Source organism: Eschrichtius robustus, chromosome 12, assembly GCF_028021215.1.
Source record: "Eschrichtius robustus isolate mEscRob2 chromosome 12, mEscRob2.pri, whole genome shotgun sequence".
Classification (NCBI taxonomy): domain Eukaryota; kingdom Metazoa; phylum Chordata; class Mammalia; order Artiodactyla; family Eschrichtiidae; genus Eschrichtius; species Eschrichtius robustus.
The window spans coordinates 8,060,093-8,080,716 of record NC_090835.1 but is presented as its reverse complement, the minus strand read 5'-3'; the positions used below and the strand labels follow the sequence as shown (position 1 = coordinate 8,080,716).

At 41.0% G+C, this 20,624-nt stretch overlaps 1 protein-coding gene across 5 annotated transcripts in view; it reads right to left on the bottom strand.

The window, feature by feature from the left end:
• RAD18 (RAD18 E3 ubiquitin protein ligase) overlaps positions 1–20,624 on the bottom strand; it is a 106,368-nt gene that overhangs the window by 7,571 nt on the left and 78,173 nt on the right. For 4 of the 5 annotated variants that reach the window (XM_068557668.1, XM_068557667.1, XM_068557670.1 and 1 more), the window contains one exon: positions 4,182–4,244. The exons of the other annotated variant lie outside the window; for it this stretch is intronic. In XM_068557668.1, the coding sequence (XP_068413769.1) occupies positions 4,182–4,244 (63 nt within the window). The remainder of the gene's footprint in view (positions 1–4,181; positions 4,245–20,624) is intronic. 5 annotated transcript variants of the gene reach the window in all.

Sequence of the window (20,624 nt, the reverse complement as noted above, 5' to 3'; positions counted from 1 at the left end):
GAAGAATCATAAGCAAATGAAATGGCTGTGGCTTAAGCTCCTAAATTTCCGGGTGATTTGTTACATGGCAATTAAAAACTAAACAGAAACTTTCTGTTCAATTTGTTTTGGTTATCTACTGCTACATTCTCATGAAACAGCACAGTCCCTTATTTGGTCATGATTCTAGATCTGGGCAGGGCTCAGAACAGACAGCTTAATTGGGTCTGGAGGGTCCACTGTGAGGAAGGCTCACTCACATGGTGGCAAGCTGGTGCTGGCTGTTGACTGGGAGCTCAGCTGGAGGGAGGGTTGGACCTCCGTTCTCCTCCAGCTGTCCTCTCTCCATGCCCGCGGTGGGCTTCTCACAGCAGAGGGGCTGGGTCCAAGAAGAAGCATCCTAAAAGTGAGTGTTTGGAAAGGAGAAGCCCCACTGTGCAAACGCTTACCAAACTTCTTCTCACATCACATGGCCAAACCCAGAATCAACGTGGGCCTCAGGAGTGTGAATACTGGTGGGGCGTGATTCACGGGGGCCACCAAAGTAACCCTAACCTCAGGGGTATTCAGTTGTAAAAATTCATCAAGCTGTACACTTAAGATGTGCATACATTAATAATAGTTATTAATAAGTAATAGTTAATAAAGTTCACTCCTCCAAAGAAAGACAGCCAAATGATTAATAGTCCTCCCTTAGAAAATGCGATGGGCTCATTAGCACACTGCAAATGACTTCTCATGGGGTTAGGATGAAATGCAGACTATCAATAGAGAAAATGATTCTTCCTTTTCTGATTTTATAATACTAGAAAAAGCTATTTCCTAAAAAAAGATTTTTAAGGCACTAAGAGATAAAGGGTTAAAAAAGATTTGTAAGTGGCAATCCTCATCCATTCACAGGTTCTTGAAGCCACGTAAGCCGTGTCACTAACAGCTAGAATCCACCAGGGAGTGTATTCAGATCCAATGAATACTGACTGACATATTCAATCCCTCATACGCCTACTGAGCGCCCACCATGGGTCCCCCCAGGCACCGTGCGGGGCGTGGGGTATAATGAACATCTGCTCTAGGAAGCGCGTCGGGTGGTAAGCGCCCACTGCTGCGGGAGCAGGGGAGCAGCCAGGGGCCTCTGAGCAGAGCTGGGAAGGAAGGAACGACAACTCCCGTCCGAAGAAAGGGGAAAAGGCAACTCAAGCGGAAGCAACAGCAGGTACCAGGCAGCATGACTCTGAAGCAAATGTGAGTAGTTCAGCCAGGCTGCAACAAGGTGGGGCGGGGAGGGGAGGAAGGGCAGTCCAGGAGCCAGCAGGTAGGCTGGGGCCATGGCTGGAAGGGTCTTGGATGCTGGTGAGTCCCTGCAGGACTTTACCACAGAGAGAACACAGTGTATTTTAGGTCTCATGGGCAGAATGAAGCGTACCGACTAGAGGCAGAGAGGCAGCTGGATGGCTGTGGTAGGAAGCCAGAGAGAAGAGCGAAGGGCCTGCGCAGGCCGTGGCACAGAGGGGCCAACAGAGACAGTTCAGGGGTCGTCCACAGCCCCGCCACTCAACGCGGGGCCCCAGAAGCAGCGTCAGCAACACCGGGGAGCGTGCTAAAATGTAAACTCCTGAGCCCCAGCCCAAATCTCCTGAATCCTGATCTCAGGATTGAGTGGAGCCCAATAATCCGTGTTTTAACAAGTCCTCCAAGTGATCTTGATGCAAATTTAAGTCTGAGGACCACTGATCTATAAGACTTCGCAATCACTGCAGGTGAGAGGTAAGGGAGAGTGAGAAGTTGAAGATGATTCTTAGGTTTCTGGCTGGAACTGTGGGGCAGACGGTGATACCACCATTCACTGAGGGAGGGGACAATGGAAGAGGAGCAGGTCAGGAGAGGAGGGACTCAGACCCTCCAAGGAGACATTCCCCCACATTTTATGGATAAGGAAGTTGAAATCTGGAAACGTGAAATGATTGACCTGGACCATTTTTCTTCCTATTTTCACTCTGTTCAACGTAAATATATCCTGTAGCTCAAAATGATAAGATGAACCAATATTCACAGATATAAGAACCCAAGACCAGTCTGCAGAAAACAGGGTTTTGTTTTGGGTTTTTTTGCTGCTTATGAAAATACTGCTTTATATGGGGGCATTGTGTTGCTAATAGAACCTCTCAATCATTTATGGAATTAGGAGAACATGCTGGGACTGAAATAGTATGTTCTAGGACTAATATCTCAAATATGCCACTTGTGGTACCACAAAATGCCTATAAGCTTAAGACGGGTATTTGTAGAACTATCACATTTTGTTGAAAAGTAAAGCTGTGCAGCCTTTCCCTGATTCTGCTTCTAAAGCTACACTGTGGCACAAGCTGGTTTAAACTGCTCTACACTTGGCTGAAACCAGGAAGCCTGAATTCTTAGCCCAGAAGGCCACTAACTAGCTGTGGACCTCAACCTCATCAACTTACCTCTCTGGAGCTCAGCCTCCTTCTCTATAAAATGAAGGGACTAGACTAGATGAGCACTTACATCCTCCCAGCTTTAACATTTATTATCTGTGAGGATCAAGCGATGGGATTTGTTTTCTAAGTGATTTCTTACAATAATGACTTTAAGAGGTCATCATTGCCAAGAATGGGCTTGGACTCAGGAATTTTGGGCTACAGCTTGTCAGAGCCATTGACGTCAGGATTTAGTTTAGCATAAACAGGGGGATTCCTGGTACAAGAGGAAGTATAGTTAGCTAACGAGTGGCCTCCTCTCCTAGAATGCAAAGTTCAATAATGCTTAGGTGAGACTAATGCAGCCACAATCTCAAACTTTCATAAAACGCTACTGTTTGAGCCACCAAATATCTCATTGGCCTAATAAACCTACTCATAATGCTTTCCCTGGATACACCACACTTTTCCATTCTCCCAGTGATTCAGCTATAATACTACAAAATGTCAGCACAGGAAACCTCATTCTTGGGAAAGACAATTTAGCTTAATGGTCCATAGAGCTGAATTTTGACATAGATTAAAATCTCAGCTCCATCACTTATCACTTATTGCTAAGTGACCTTGGACGGAGATTTACCTCTTTCAGCCTCAGAGAGGCTTTCAGAAAGGTGAAGATGTCAAGAACATCAAATGCTGCTAAGAAGTCAAAGGAGATGAAGTCTAAAAAGTTGTCCTTTGGACTTAGCCACATAGAGGTCTTTGATGACTTCAATGAAGGCTATTTCAGAAGAAGGATGGGGCTGGCTGAGGATGTTGATGAGTCAGTGGGAGATGAGGAATGGAAACTGCAAGTAGAGGCCACCTACTGAGAAAGGAAGGAGAGACACGAGAGCAGCTTCAGGATGAGACTGAGTGAGGCGGTAGTTAGTCAGTTGGTTTCAAGATGGGAGAGATTCGGGCTCGCTGAAAACCTAACGAGAGAGAGAGAGAGGACAAGAGAGGGAGAGATGCCTAAATGAGAGAAGAGAGAATGGGTAACATTCCTGACAAGAGGGTAGGAATGAGGTAGGAGAAACTGGACTCTATAATAAAGAGGCAGCCCTTTATTATAAAAGGAAGAAATTATAAAAGGAGGGATAAAATATGTACAAACACAGGCAGATTTATACATTTGGTGTTGGAAAGATGAGGATTCCCATACAATGGCTTCTATTTTTTCTACAAAGGAAGAGAAAAGGTCTTCAGCTAGGCTGGAGCCACTGAAGAGAACAGAGAAGGGTTCAAGTAATCCTTGTGAAGAACAAGACATAGAAATAATCACAGAAACAGTAAAAGTGCTAGGCAGTTTTGAGGGCCCACTTGTGGTATGTGATCTTCATGAAATTTTAGTGGAACAAATCTGCCCAGCTGTACTACAGTCTTATGACTGGCAACATTTAGGAAAGGATTAAAAGTTTTCTAAAGAGTCTAAGCCACTGCTTAAGGCCCGACTGTTAATTCCTGACTATTAATTGCCCATTGGAACAATTTATCTTTAGAAAAACAACTTCTGACAAGTAACTGGAGTTATTACACTAAGATTCCATTTCTAAGCAGAAATATATAGAAACAAGTAGTGAACTGGAAATCTTTACCTTGATTTTTGTGAATTATTACTTGCTTAAGTCAGTAAGCACAAATATTCTTTGGTTTGAAAATCAACTGTATAGAATTATAATTTATCAGGTGAAAGTACATGCTTATTCCGTGATTATGAGAACTCACTTATGTGATGCTTCCCAGGCTTCCTCTTCTTCTAGGAGATCTCTTATGATGTCTGAACTGGAACTAAAAGGACATGTACATCAATATTGCCAGACAATAAAAAGACCGTGGTTCCATTCATATAAAATTCTAGAAAATGCAAGCTAATCTCTAGTGACAGAAAGCAAACCAGCAGACCAGTGGTTACCTGCAGGGGGCAGGGGGTGGGCAAGGAGGGACTACAAAGTGGCCCAAGGAAACTTTGGGAGTGATGGATAGGTCATCACCTTGACTGTGCCGACGACTTCACAGTACACATGTGACAAAAGTCATCAAATTGTGTGCTTTAAATATTTGCAGTTTATTACACATCAATTTCAATGAAGCTGTAAAAAAAAAAACTTAATTAATTAGCAATAATAAAGAAAAAAAATCCCTAAAGCTTAAATAAACGCCTCAGTAAAAAAACCTGGATTCAAATGGAATATAATCGTGACCCTTTTCAATTTCAATTTATGGCAACCAAAGATCAAATCATGTTTTAAAAACTGCAGTTTAGTAATGAAATTCACAAGAGATATTAAGTTCCTAAGTGTCTGTTAGTCCCTCTGTAACCAAATAAAGTAAAATGTAATTAATTTGAACTGTGCTAATCCTGTAATTTGTCATAATGCAACTTAGCTTAAAGTGCTACGTAATCTTTGGCCTATCTGTGCAGGGCAGGGCCGGAGGCAGGGGAGCAGAGTAAATAAGGATAGAGAGGACAGGTATTACTTCTTTAAAGGAAAAATGTTTTAAGGCTTTTAGCATCTTGTTCTTATCCAACTAAATTCCTTGTGTGTGTGTGTGTGTGTGTATATATATATATATATTAGGAAAAAAAGCATTTCTTTAGACATCCAAGACACACAAGACACAGAATGTCATGGGCAGTGTATGGGACAACTCAAAGAGTCGTCACAACCCCCAGGATAAAGGAGGCTCAAACAAAGGACTAACTCTCTCTCGGGCAAGAGACAACAGGTTTGGAAATGTTAGTGCCAATCTTATTTCTAGTGATATTCTAAGAGATAACAAAAGTTTAAAAATTATGAAGATTTAAAGTGTCAGTGAATCATTCTCAACCACTTCTGAAAAACTACTTTGAAGCAGTGTTTGCCTACAGCGCCTGAACAAAAAAAAAAAACGGGGCAACAGTCAATAAACACAGTTCTGCACCAAACATTTTACTCAAGGGATTTCCCCAATTCCCAAGACCCTCAAGGAGCTACACGCAGGGTGTCCCTGACTGTGGCTTGTGTGTACAAAGGCCTGCGTGTAAACGCTCCATTCGCATTGCAATGTAGTGACCCTCCAATACAGCGAGCACAATTCAGGATGAGGTTCCTCAAAGGGTAGAAGCAAGACTCCTCGTATTTGTGGATCGAGAAAACATGTAACAATAATGAAGTGTTGTAAATTTAGTAATACTGCTAATTTATATTTTATCCGTTAGAGAAGAGCATATATACATTTTAAAAATAGTAGTACACACACCTGTGAGACACTCTCGATTATGTCCATGTATCGATAATTCTCGATATGCATATGCTTTTGCAGACCAGCTGCAATCATTCTTTCAGGTCCCTGGGACAGGAACCATTGACCTAACCTGTCAGAGTACCTAAGCATCTACTACTCTTTTACACTGAGGATGGCCCCCTGCTCAAATGCAAGTGTCCCTGAAAATAATAACACATTAATTTATCATCAGTCATTTTCACCTTAGTATATACAAGCCTATTATAAGCTTTCCCATTAAACAGCTAGCTAAATACAGTGTTCATTAGGAGAGGAGAGGAAAAAGCAGAAGACCCTTAAGGAGACACAAGGCAGATTTCACCAACTTCATTATTTTCCTAAGAGACAGACCCACCTGGCCACTCGCTGGGGAGGGCTAGCATACACTGCCACCCTTATTCCCATAGAAGAGGTCTAAACCTTTCCGTTCACAAGATCCCAGCCTTTGTTAATCCTTACTTTGGTGGTAACTATACCAACTTTATCAAGAAAACTGAAGCTGTTTATGGGAGATTTTCATTTCCTTCTCTCTACGCCAAGTGATACTGATACCATCACCCACTCTTCCTTACCTGAACGGAGCTAGGGCAGTGTCTCTCAACCTTTTTCCATGACTGCTCCCACTCCCCACACCTAAGAAGTCTTTTCAGAGCTTCTTTTTTTCCTAATTGCCCCGCAATGAAATTTTAATACCACAAATATAATGTATAACTGTTTACATACTGTGTGTGTGTATACATGCTTTACACGCGGAGTGAGATTTTCTTTTTAACCATCTAGCACCCCACCCCCAATTCCCACCCCTTGGGGGGTGAAATCGCTCCTATTGAGAACTCATGAGCTAGGGGAATGGGAGAAAGGGGCGGTCATATAGCTCTAGGTCCTGGCAGGTATCACATCACTAGAGAAACAGTAAAGTCGGCTTCCTGCTGACACCCCCCAACACACACATACAATTTTTTTTCAACAGGAAGGTTACAAAGCATCCCTACTATTCCAGCTAAGTAAGCAGGACGGCCAAGCCTGTCAAATAACCTATTAGTCTGTGATCAACTAACCTCCGGGCTTTCAAATCATCAGTACAAACCACTGATTTGTTGAAGGAAAATATTTGCGGATCATTAAGGACACAAACCTAAGAGGTTTTTGCTACACTATTTCAGTGAAAACAGATGGTAGAGGAGGTGTACAAAAGACACATCTCAGAAGTGGTCTGCAATCTCCTCTTCGTCTGCAACTTCAATACTACCAACCAGCACGATGCACAGTGCCTCGATTTCCTCAATTCTCATCACCTTTCCTTCTACTCCAGCTCAGTCACTAACCTGATGATAACCAAATTACTAAACTGAATGACAGAAAGTTTGGGAGGCTTGACGTTTACCTAAAATGAAGTTTCAGCATATTTTGCTATGTCTGCTGCTCCAATTCTAGTCACCACTAAGAAAGTGTGAGTTGATGCTGACTAATACAATTAAAATAGCAGACAGAAATGTCCATTCCTTTTTAAGGTAATGTACTTACTATAGTCTACTCAAAAGCCACATTCCTGAAATTAAACATACTGTTTCACAAATAGGATTTTACAAAGAGACTACTGGGCAAAACAGGCAGTGTTACTAAAATTATCACTCTCAGATCTCTTCCTTGTGTATTGCAGTAATTAGTAGTTTTGAAATCTTAATCATTTTAATATGCCTTGGAGATCGAAAATTCCTTTCACACACTTTCAAGACATCTAAACAATCCTCCACAGGAGAAAATAAATTACTCCCTCCGGTATACCCAGAGTCAGGGCACACACAAGCCTACACAGCTGTAGCTTTTAATTCTCAGACAAGAAATTTTTTCAGAGTAAACTTCAGATTCTCTACAATTTGGGTTTGAAACACTCTGGGAGACCATGATTCAAGAAGCCAGATGAATGTGGAGTCTGGAACTTGAACGTTAGAGCTCCCTGTGGGAGGGTGTTCAAATCGTGCTGTCTGATGTCACCATCCAGACCAGGCTAGGGTGGATATTATTATACAAATTAAATACATGAGATAAAGATTTACAGGCAAAAAATATGAATCTTCAATTCTATGGAATTCCCTCTTCCTATACAGGAAGAGTCTAGTAGCTCTATTTGGAACACCCACACTTAATTTTTCGTACCATTTAGACTTCATTTTCAGCTCAAACTTTCAGAAGTGTAAGCTCAACTGCTTTCTTCTTTGTTTGCTGGCTGCTGGCTGGTCTTTGTCCAGTTGCTCTTCCTATAATATTTTACTCTTGTCATTCTCTGATCAAAAGTAGTGGCATAACATCTTATCAGGTGAAGGAAAACACTTTCTTTGCTTATTTCTCTTGCAGCCTTCTATTTCTACCGGTCAAGATTTTACCACCAAAGCTGAAAAGTGACATACCAAATTCCTCTGGCAAAGGGATGACTGCTCGTACTACCCAGAGGAAAAAAGTCACAGGTTTTAGTGTTGGACAAAGTCAAGGTTTCAGTCTTGTTTCTGTCATTTAGTGTACCCTGGGCAAGTTACTTAATCTTTCCGAGTCTCAATATCCTCACCTGTAAAGTCAGGATAATAAGACATATAGTTCAAAGGAATATTTTAAAGATTAACCAATATAATACATAGAATGTTTAGCATAGAGCTTGGCACACAGTAAGTGTTCAATAAATGCTGCATCCATTTTCATAAACCAGATTTGGGTCTGAATTACCCAAATAACTGCCTCAGCACCATGCTTCAATTTGCCCTAGGAGACCAGATCACTATGTGCTGTTTTAATCTTTCATCTTTGGTTTCTATGACACCAGGGTGCAAATTCATCAGAACTTTTTATTTATCCAGCATGGCAGGTACACAGCGTACTGTGCGGTAGGTAAAATGCAAACATCTGCTATAAAAATCCTACGGATTAAAGATTACTTACAAGTGGAATTTTTCTATTATCTACTAGTTACTCTCCACCAATCCCCACCCCCCCAAATCCCCCCTCATAATTGTGGCATTAATTTGAGCATGGTTGAGTATATCCAACTTAAAAAAATACCTCTTTAAGGGCTGATCACTGGAGGACTGATGGACAGCATATAAGCCCACTAGACAACGGTACTTAAATAAATGCTACCAGCTCCATGAACCCTTCCTCAGACCCCTGTTTCAAATACTCTGTTCCGTAGGGTGAGCAACAGCTTATGTGCCAAGTATTTTAGCAGGTGGCTGACAATAATATTAGAATAGTAAACATCCTATGTTGAAAAAAAAAAAAAAATCACTCAATGACAAAACCAAAAATTACCATTTTGTTAGCAATTACTTCTACAAATCACTGTGATGACTAATTTATATACACTAGCTTTAATTCATATAAGAACCCTAGGTTTTATCCCCAATTGACAGGCAGACAAAAACTCAGAGAAACTAAAGGGAAAAGAGGGATGTTTTCATGCTCTCCACTAGATCTAGAAAAAGATAAAATGAAGAAAGCTCCAGATTCAGATATAAGAAAAATATAATAACAGAACGAACTTATTTATCAAGTAATATGTGGAAAATCCTTAATAAGAGATGAAATGTTCAATTTACAAAGAATTCACAATACATGATCACCTCATTTGCTTTTTAGAATCACCCAGAGAGGCTGGCAGGGCACAAACACTATCATCCTATTTTACCAATGAGGAAACTGAAGCCCAGGGAAATTAATTCAATAATCTACCATGTGCCAGGCACCCTGCTGGAGGCGCAAAGCCATGGCTGAGCTGATGAACAAAGACGGATGGCTAGGTACAGGGATCTGATGGACGCATATAAATTTCAAGGACTCGATGTCATAGCATCTTAGGGGAAGATACATTCCCCCAGAACAATGCCCCATTCATCCAAAGGACTGTAGATCCCAGGTACCACCCAGTTTAAGCTCTTTTGAAAATGCAAAAGATACGGCAACAGGACTCCATGTTCCCACATTTTCTCTACAAGCTTTCAACAATCAAAATTCTCCATCTGAAACAAGATGAACCATTTAGCTTTCAGGGGTATTCTGAAGTCCAGAAATGTTCCCAGAAAAAAAAAAAAAACAGTCTGTAATAAAATACAAAACAGTAATGTGTATCAGTAGAAAAAGATTTTGTGGCAATTTTAAATTCATTCGACGACACATTCTTAACAGTTAAAAACCAAATGTAATGTGTTAACCTTCCAAAAACAATTAAGAAGATTTTTAAAAATAACAAAGCTATCATTGAATTACAGTAAGATACTTACACCTTAGGTTCAGTTACTTTGACAAGGTTTTCTTTAGATACTGTTTTCTCTTAATTTGACCAGAAACATAAACACCTAGTCATCACTTTTCTTAATAATTCCAGTGCCCCTAAATTACAAAACCCCGTTACTATATCTGTCTTACCTTACTGCTGCATTACGAACCTTCACGAACCAATTTATATAATATGACATTGACGAAGACGATGACGATTTCCAAAACTTTATTGTAAAGTACCTACTCTTTTTTTGGCTAAAGTAGATTCATATCTTTACATGGTTCAAAATCAAAATGACATGAGAAGATGGACACTGAGAGGTCTCACTTCCTCCTCTGTCCCCAGGCAATCCGTTCCCCTCTGACTCCAGCACATAATCACTTATTAGTTTGTTGTTTACTCTTCTGATGTTTCTTTATGCAAAACCAAACAAATAAAAGTATACTCATTTCCTCCCCTTTTAGAAAAGAGACAGAATGCTATCTATGCTGTTCTGAGTTTTGATCTTTTCACTTGCAAACGTATCCTGGAAATCTCTCCGTGTCAGCATGTAGAGATTTTCCTTTTTGAACAATCACATAGTATCTCACTGTGTGGGTGTACCAGAGTTTAATCAACCAGCCCCCAAGGATGAATACTCAAAGTAGTTTCCAACCTTCTGTTATGATAAACAATGACTCGATGAATAACTCCAAGTATAGTCATTTGTACGGGTGCAGGTGTACCTATAGGACAAATTCATGAGAATACTGGGTAAAAGGCCAAACAGTACTTTTGGTTGGTCTCACCAGCTTCCTCTCCTTAGGGACTGTATTATGTAGCACTCCAACCAGTAATAAATGAGAGTGTGTGTTTCCTCATACCCTTACTGCAGAGTCTATTAACAAATGTTAAGATGCTTGCCAACCTAACGGGTGACAAATAGATGCAATTTGCATTTCTCTCTGGGCAAACCATCTGTTCAGGGCTTTTGCCCATTTTTCTTTTGAGTTTGTGGGTCCTTTCCTTCTCAGTCTCTAGGTGCTCAAAAAGAATATCAAATCTTGAATGTTTTAAAAAAGGTTCTATTAAACCTCTATACATGATAAGAAAATGTATTAGCATGTCTTCTTTCATAGTCAACAACATTTCTAAGTTATATCTGAAAGTTAAACACATTTGAAGTTTTTTTCTTAGTTGATGAGAAAGAATTCCAAAGCAAGCATCTACTATATGGGCAATCCTCACTACCAGGTGATCCTACAAAACTTACCTGGCATGTTCTGTTTCCCATTCTCAAAGGCTCACCCCTCAAACTGCCTACCCGCCAGCCCACCCCAATCTCAGCTGATGAAACTGCCTTAACTATGTTAAGAAGATAAAAGCAGGGGAGTTCCCTGGTGGCCTAGTGCTTAGGATTCTCGGCTTTCACTGCCAAGGCCCGGGTTCAACCTCTGGTTGGGGAACTGAGATCCCGCAAGCCACGCAGCACGGCCAAAAATGTAAAAACAAAAAGACCAGCAGCAACTTGCTGCCCCTGCAACTGTGCCTATGTCCTGCCTTCCTTGCTGCTTCTACAGGTCAGTCAACCCCACTCCTAACAAAGGCCGACCCTTCCACCTGCTCCCACCTCGCTGCCTCCTCGGGACTTCACTCACGCAGCTGGCTCCCCACCCCTCATCAGTGTCCCCTTCTCGACTGCATATTCCCATCAAAGCCCTCCCGCAATCCCGTGTTCCTCCACGTACAGTCCTAATCTCCGCCACCCTTTACAGCAGAAGTTCCTGAGAGCTGGTGGGAGTTGCTCTCTCCTTCGTCCCCTAAGGCTTCCCCTCAGCGCACACCGCTCAGTCTTCCAGGGAACGCTTCACTCGAAGCCACACCTGCTAAAACCTTCATGTTGCCCAAGTCCACAGTCCCTGCTCCCTAGTCAAACAAGTCTTGTCTCATTTGACTTCTCATCTGTTTTCTTCTGTCAGCTTCCATGGTATCACAATGTCCTAGTTTTCTTCATCCACCACTGGTCTTATTCTTCCTGGATCTCCTTTGCTCAGTCTTTTCTAAATGCTTCTACTTTCTCAATGTTGGAGTGAGAGAGGGTTCAGTCCTAGGTGCCTTTTTCTCCTTCTTAAAGCCAAAATTCATCCACAGGCTGAGCTTTTCCTATCCTACCACGTCCAAACCACCTGCACGTGCTGTCTATCCTACCTCCAAAATATATCCCCAATCCCACCCATTTCCGTCTTTACCATGATGGTCCTAATCTGCTCTACCATGACCCCTCGGATGGACTGGACCAAAGCCTACCTGGTCTCCCTGCTGCCACTCGCCTCACCTCTAACCCCCCGTTCACTCTTCACAGCATCTGGAGTCATCCTTTTAAACCATATAAACCAGACCATACTGTCACCAGATCAATATTGATAAGTCAGTTGGTCCCCAAGTTAATCTACAGATTGAATTTAATCTCATCCAAAATTCCAGTAGACCTTTTCTTTCTTTCTTAGCAACTGACAAGTTAATTTTAAAGTTTATATCGAGATGCAAAAGGACCCAGAATAGCCAAAACAATTTTTAAGCCCATGGCAGCACCTCTGGCCTCCAGCATCAATCATCTCTTTGATGGCAGTGTCTGACACACAAATGTTATCATTTTTTATGTGGCAAGAAAAGGGTTAGGAAATACTGTATTCAACAGATAATCATACCTTTTAGGTCAATCACTTTAAATTCTTATAAAAAGTGAAGAAAAGTACTGTGTATTTTTTTTCAAGGAAGAGAAATAAAAGGACATTAGGTTAATTCCAAACACTGGAATCCTCTTGGCCCTCTGGAAAAAACTCAGTTTCAAAGTACAATCAAACATTTGTGCTTATGTTTAACTTATAAACTTAAGGGAAAAAAAGAAAAAAAAGAAGACATCAACTCTGAGAGTCTAATGTAAGGGACAAATTTTTTTAATTAGCAAAATTTTCACCGCTACAACTAGATACTGAATCAAAATCTCAAGTTAAGTGGGCAGGGGGACAAAATCACGATGCTTCATTTTGTTCTGACTCAACTATTAGCAGCATAAATGACCAACACAAAAAAAAACCCCAATACTAGAAGACAACGAGATCACAGTAACAGGTTACGATATTCAGCCTCGTAAGGAGAAACGAATTACAAGACAAGCAGCACCTCAAGGTGAAAATTTCCTCTACCACTGAAGAAGCTTCCATTCGAATACAAGTTCCCTGGACAACGAGAGGCAGGGTATGAAGCTCGTGATGGGAGCAGCATGTCTTCTGCACAGCCAGGCCAACTTCTATATCATCTGCCCAGCTGCCCATGCTGAGGACGCGTGTTCAACTGTACAGATGTGGGATGCCTGGCCAATACCAACCACCAAACCACAGAAACCCAGTATCAAGTCAAGGTTCAGGCCATAAAACTCTAGTCTTACAATCTGTTCAAGGAGGAGGAGAATTTTAAAACTACCTTATACTGCTGGGTTTTAGGCAGCGGACACTGAACCGCCTTGTGACTCAGTTCCCACAAAAACGAGGCCTTAGACCAAATGATCTAGTGTATGAGAATTATCCCTCCAAAACTATATTGACTCCAAATTTTAATGTTGACACATATTTTTTAATTTTTGATTTGTACTATTATTACCCATACTCCAGTAACAAGATGTAAAAGGCTCTAACGAAATGTGCTTACTAGGGCAGGGGCAGCATAGTAAATAAAGCACCTTACAGGCTTCCACAAGTGACTTCTGCAGAATTACCTACAAAATAACAAGCCTCCACATTTGAGGCCCATCATATTTTAATGCTTGAATCTCTCTAAGATACAAGAACAATGGGTACTACTTACGTGGTAAAATCAATAGGAGTAAGCAAAATCAGCAATTTAATATGTACCCGTGTTCCAGAATGTGACTATTTGTGTGGGACTAAGAGAACAAAGAAGACGTGCAAATAAACACGGCATGTCCCTCTGACAGGACAACCATATAATCTACCATCTAAACCCAGACACTTGGGAGAGTGATACAGGGTACTACTAATAATGATGCCAAGAGAATAAGTGGGAACCAGCCGATCTCAGAGACACCAGAACATATGGTCATTCTATGTCTAACTGACATTTTAAATAACTCAGTTAAAATGCTGTTCTACTAACAAAGGAATCAATGGCACCCAAGATAAAAATTCTGACGCAATTCATGTTATAATGGGGAAAAATCTGGGCTGAGAATTACTGGCTTCAATTCTATTCAGTGAATGACTTGAGATAAGTCACATCACCTCTCTAGGCCTCCATTTCCTTACCTGTGATATGAAGGTACTACATTTAGTGATTTCTCAAGGTACCTTTGAAATTGAAAATGTTTGTATTCTATCCTAATGTGCCTTCTTCCCAGGCTCTGAAGGTCTCCAAGGAGATCTCATAACGTGTGTTCCTCTGATTTAAAAGCAAAGATAGTATAAATTGAGAAGGCAGGAAAAAAGCTCTGACTTTAACTTTCAAGTTGACTATAACAAATGATAAACTTGAACAATTCACTGAAAATACAAAATTCCAACAGCATGATGTGGAAGTTACATATCATTTCTAGTTCATCCAATTTCATTCACCAGAACAAGACTAAAAGATTCTGATTCTGACATTTTGTTTTAAACTAGAGAAACCTCTTAACTGCCTGCCTATGTTTGGGGGTCTGGGAGTGCTGATCCAAAATAACTATTGATCGTCTAACATTTAGAAGGAACTGGTAGTTCCTTCAAGGTCTCATACTTACTCTGCTCCAAGCATTCTGAAAAATACGTTCTCGCCTACTCTTTTTTTTTTTTTTTTTTTTAATGAAGAACTAAATTCTGAACCAGTCAAGATTATATCTCAGTTTTATGAATCAAGCCAAATATACGCAGAAGCACATTGAAACAAGAATTCCTATATGGTTTACAAAACGTCTGAAAAACTAAAAAGGGAAATACATTTTTAAAAACTTCAACCTTACAAAAACAGCAAGTATTACCGTGTCATGCCAACCCAAACTCTCAACCCTACAAGTCATCGTACCAAAACCTCCGGTGACAATCAGACACTGCTACAAGCTATGACAATGAAGGTATCATGTGACAAGTGTGGAACCTGGAAGGGACTGCCAATTGCAACAAGCATTTTAGATACACAAGTTAGCAACCACTACGGAATTGTAAAACTCTCTCCCGATACAGAAAATTGAAGGGCGCAAAGTAATTTTACAGAGGATCTTTATATCATGGCAGTTCATGAATTTGGTGAAAACAAAGAAAAATATCTACCACCTAGGATTGACTCAGAATGCTGAAAAATCATGAATTTATTATAAAACAAAAACAAAAAAAGCTACTATAAAGAAGCCCATCAGATTACCCAGTGAAAATGCATTAAAAAAAAAAAAATCCCTAAAAGGTGTCAACATGAAGTGTCTGAGATTAGAAGAAAACCTCATTATTTAACAGCAAATACCCTTTGCCGATGAGAACGGCAGAAAAGATAAAAACTATCTGTACTTTCACACTGTTCTGGGAGGATCACTACTCAAACCACTTTTACAAGTATATACTCACTAATAAAAACACGGTAACTGAAGACGGTGAGGCCTATCGTAAACCGTGCGTGTTTTCTCTTTTGATGAAACGTAAAGGCTGGGTAAGCTACATCCTCTGAGGTGGAATCAGTCTATAAAGTAAAAATATTAGCACAAGAAAGCAAAACTGATAAAACAAGTAAGACAACCGAGAGGAAAACAGAATTCTTCCTTCACGCTTCATTTATGGATTAAATTTTAACATAGTACAAAATAATGCACTTTATGGAATGCATTACACAGGGCTTTATTAATTTATATGACTAAATGTAATACATAATATTAAATGAAAGAAAAAAAAGAATTCAATAACTAAACTTACTACAACCTAGAAACTGTGCAATTTACCACTGAAGAAAATGTTTCGATGACTTTGGTTTTCCAATATTCAATACATTCTTTGAATATTTTCATGCCACTATGTCTCCTTATTTTGATGTTGTAATGTACTTTAAAAAAAGAAAGACTTTAATTTTAGAATAGTTTTATATTTACAGAGAAGTTGCAGAGACAGTACAGAAAGTTCCCATATGCCCCACACCCAGTTTCTTCTATTGTTAACATCCTACATTAGGTCTGATACGTTAGTTACAACCAATGAAGCAATATTAATACATTATTATTACTAAGGTTCATATTTTATTTGTATTTCTTTAGCCTTCACTTAATGTCCTTTTTTGGTTCCAGGATCCCATTCAGGACACCACATTACATTTAGTAGTCGTATCTCCTTAGGTGCCCCCTGACAGTGTTGGTTTCTCAGACTTGCCTTGTTTTTGATGACCTTGACAGTTTTGAGGCATGCTGGTCAGGTTATTTTGCAGAATGACCCTCAACTGGAGTTTGTCTGATGTTTTTCGCACAGTCTGACTGAGGTTACTGAGTTTGGAGGAGGAAGACCACAGAGGTAATGTGCCATTTCCAGGGCATCACACCAAGAGCACACACGCCATCAGCATAACACTGCTGTTGATGTTGACCTTGATCTCTTGGCTGAGGTATGTCTGTCAGGTTTTTTTTTTTTTTTTTTAAAATAAATTTATTTATTTATTTGTTTGTTTATTTATTTATTTTTGGCTGCGTTGGGCCTTCGTTGCTGCGTGCGGGCTTTCTCCAGTTGCGGCGAGCGGGGGCCAATCCCCGTTGCGGTGCGCGGGCTTCTTATTGCGGTGGCCTCTTTTGTTACGGAGCGCGGGCCCCAGGCGCACGGGCTTCAGCAGTTGTGGCACACGGGCCCAGCCGCTCCGCAGCATGTGGGATCTTCCCGGACCAGGGATCGAACCCGTGTCCCCCGCATTGGCAAGCAGACTCCCAACCACTGCGCCACCAGGGAAGTCCTGTCTGTCAGGTTTTTGTTTCCTCTTCTTCTCCCCTTCTTTTCCCTTTCCTTTCCTCTCGTCTTCCTTCCCCCGTTTTCTGTCTCTTTTTCTAGCATTTCCCTGCTTCCTGCCCCTGCCCTGGATTCAGCCATTTCGCCAAGAAGCACTGGTTCCTTCTTTTGGAAAATGTTATTAAACACCAAGATCAGGGCACTAGGTGTGCTCCTTGCAGCTGTGCTGCCCTTGCTTCTGGGCCCTGGCAGCTCACAGAAAAAGGAAACACATGTGTAAAATAACTAGCTCACTTACACACACAGATCTATAAATATTTCTGTATGTATCCATCTGACTCTATATTAAGCTAAACGTGAGTTCATTTTAAGGTCTCCAATTCTAATCCACTACCACATGGATAGTTTTAGCCTTATTTGTCTGTAATCTCCCCTCCAACAGTCAGAAACCTGACTCCCATTTGCCATCCACTTAAGACAAAGACACACAAGTAACATGACAGAAAAAAAATATTACGCTAAGCTACGGACAAGCAGAGTTAGACAAAAGTCTTCTGAAATAAGTCAGGGAAAAACCCCAGCAAATACATATTAGAGAAATATTTAAGGTTCACACATCAGTGCAAACCAAAGAGTACAGAGAAGTATACTTCAAAATACTTTCTAATTCTTGATCATGAAGAAGCAATTCTGTGTAAAAAACATTTAAAAAATAATTGCTATTAAATGTGCCAAATAAAAGGTTAGCAGCTCTCTCCCCCCCTTTTTGTCCAAGGAGGATTCAAAGGCACACAATATCGTCACCTATTAATGAGGTACTTCTAAAGACTTTCCCCAGAAAGACCAGCGGGCTTCTTCTGCCACACCCTGGAGAGTCACATCCGAAGCGGAGAGGACATCCACAGACACCACAAGGCCCATTAACACTGCTCTAACTGCCGCCGAGGAGAAACAAACCAGGATAATGAGGAAATATTCCCGACAATCAAAGAACTCCCAGTTCCGTGCCTGTGATTTTTCTAAGACCCAGAGGTTTTTATTTAGTATGTTGGTGAACTTCAGTTTGATAAAAAAAAGATTACTTCATACTTCAGTTCATTATCTATCACACAAGAGGAAAAAGTAAATTGTTTCTCATCAACAAACACATTTTCCTCCAGCAGTTTGTGGACCCATTTGTCTCAGAGCTTTCTAGATTATCTGTCCCTTTCTCTCCCTGGCATCTGCTCATCTACCCCTTATTCAACAGCCCGCAAATACCCTTACGTCTCCCCTTCCTGGCAGCGACGGGCAAGCGAGCTTGGCAAACAGGGGCACAGAGGGGCAATGAGCTCTGGGACTCCCCCCACCCCCGCTCCTGCCTTCTCTTGGGCCCGAGATACAGACAGAAGTCTACAGTACCCCATTTGCATTAATAGAGTCTACAGAAAACCAAACCAGTTTCCTGTCTTCAGTTGGAATCATGGCCTGGGCAGACCCCACTGGTGCCCTGCCCCTATCCCCTTGCCCTAATCCCCTGACATACTTGATCTCCAAACGTAAGCGCCTTTGCCTGCCGTGCTAGAGCCAGCTCTGTCGCCAGCATGGAAGGCTGGAAGCAGTGGGGAGCAGCCCCCAACCAAACGACATACCCCTGCCCCTTGCCTTGGGTGGGACAACTCAGGTGTGTGTTTTAAACCAGCTCCCAGTTCCCAGGAGGGATAAACCCCAGTCGCTCACAGTGACGTCTGGTTTGATAATATGCCCCTTAAGTGCTATCTTCCCTTTCCTGTCGCACTTGCCCACTCCCGACAGCATGGTTCTTTCACCTTCTAAATTAACCACTTCCACTCAAATCCTTGTCTCGGGGTCTGCTTCTCAGGAAGCCCAAACATTTCAAGCACTGCATGTTTACACTCTTTCAAGAATGTGAAGAGCGAGCCGGCTTGGCCATAAGCATTATCAGTCAGGCAAACTTGGGCTCCGAGGTCAGCTAGACCTCGGCTCGAGTCCAGGTACTGCCATCTACCATGTGTACAACCCTAAGCTGCTTATGTGACTCCTTAGACCTTTCACTTCCACTTCTCTAAAATGGGCTTGCCTGTGGACTAAGCTATATAACACAGAACACTGCTAGCACTCACATATTGTTGAGTCCAAAGACCTCCTACAAAACCCATCAGCTTTTCAATAGCAAGCATCAAGGGACACACCCCCAAGGACTCTGAGCTCCTCTCCTCAGAATCCTCATCTTGCTGTACTCACCAATTCTGAACTATTAGGTTTACCCAATCCTAACCAAGACCTGCACTGAAAGAACTGACTAAACCAAAATCGTAATCTCGACACACAAGTCAGCTTTGCCCCTCTGGCTGAGAGGCCACTTTGATGACAGAGGTAGTGTTTCCCATTCCCTTCAACAAGCAATAAACTCAGCGTGGTCTTATCAACAGGCTGATGGTGCCAGTACTCTACATTCCTCAGATGAGTGTCACAATGGCACTTCTTCTCTTACGATTTCCCCCATCATTCTCCAGTTGACTCAGAATTTAAGAAAAGCTGAAATTTAACCACTCCTTAAATTTTCCAACAAATCGTAATCAAGATCTCTTCACCTATTTTTGTTTTTTGCTCTCTTGCTCTTAAGAAGTTTGGACAGATAGCTCTTGGAAAAATGACTGAAAAGTGAGGAAAAGCTGTACCAAAATATATGAAATTCATGGCCCATAGTTAATACGCCTCTTTGTCAAAGTTTCCGCTGTTCTGTGCCTGTCTGTATTGGAATTCCTACACAAAGATGCTGCTACTGACCTAGCATCAAAGAAGAGGTAACGGTTTTGGCCAGGAAGTGTGAAAAGTTAAAATGTACTCATTCACACCTTACCTGACCCAGATTCTTTTATGACCAGCACTTGGCATCTGCAAGAAGGTTCACGCAGGTTACAGGTTACCAAGCAGTGAAATTAGGTGGTCTCCGTGATACTCTTCATTCCTACTGACATCCAAGTCCCTGCTTCATTAGCCCACACTCTCGAACACACCAAAGCTGAGGTAACCATGTTGGGTCGGTCCTGAACAGACTGACTGAAATAAATATGGTTTCAGCGACTGAAAACAATACTCAGCATCCCACGTAGATTCCTGGCTACCACTTTTTTTAGCCAATAAATCGTAACTATAAATCTTTCTTTTAAAAAAACTTCTGGTATAAACAAGCTTCTCTGATTATGGAAAATGACCCTTTCCAATAAATTTTTTTAATTTTAACAATTTCACACTTACAAAAAAATGACTCTTAGACCCTTCACCCAGATTTTCCAATTGCTAACATTTTGCCACATTTGCTTTCTCACTCTTTCTCTGTGTGTGTGTACACTCACACACATACACGTTATTTTTTTAAGCACTGAGAGTAAGTTTCAGCCATCATGTCCCTTTAACCCTTCAGCGTGCATTTCTTAAGAACAAGTACATTCACTTACACGACCATAATAAAATTTTCAAAATCAGGAAATTGAATACTGATATAATATTACCTAATCTATGACATTACTCAGTTTTTTCCAGTTACATAAAAAGTTTCTTTTTAACTTATATTGCCTAGAATTAAAGCGCAAAAATATTTTTTTAAAATAATGATCTAAAGTTTCTTCCAAAGAATAGCATGACCACTATTCATCTCTACATGAAGATTAAAGCTTCCTCTCTAGGGTCATAATCAAA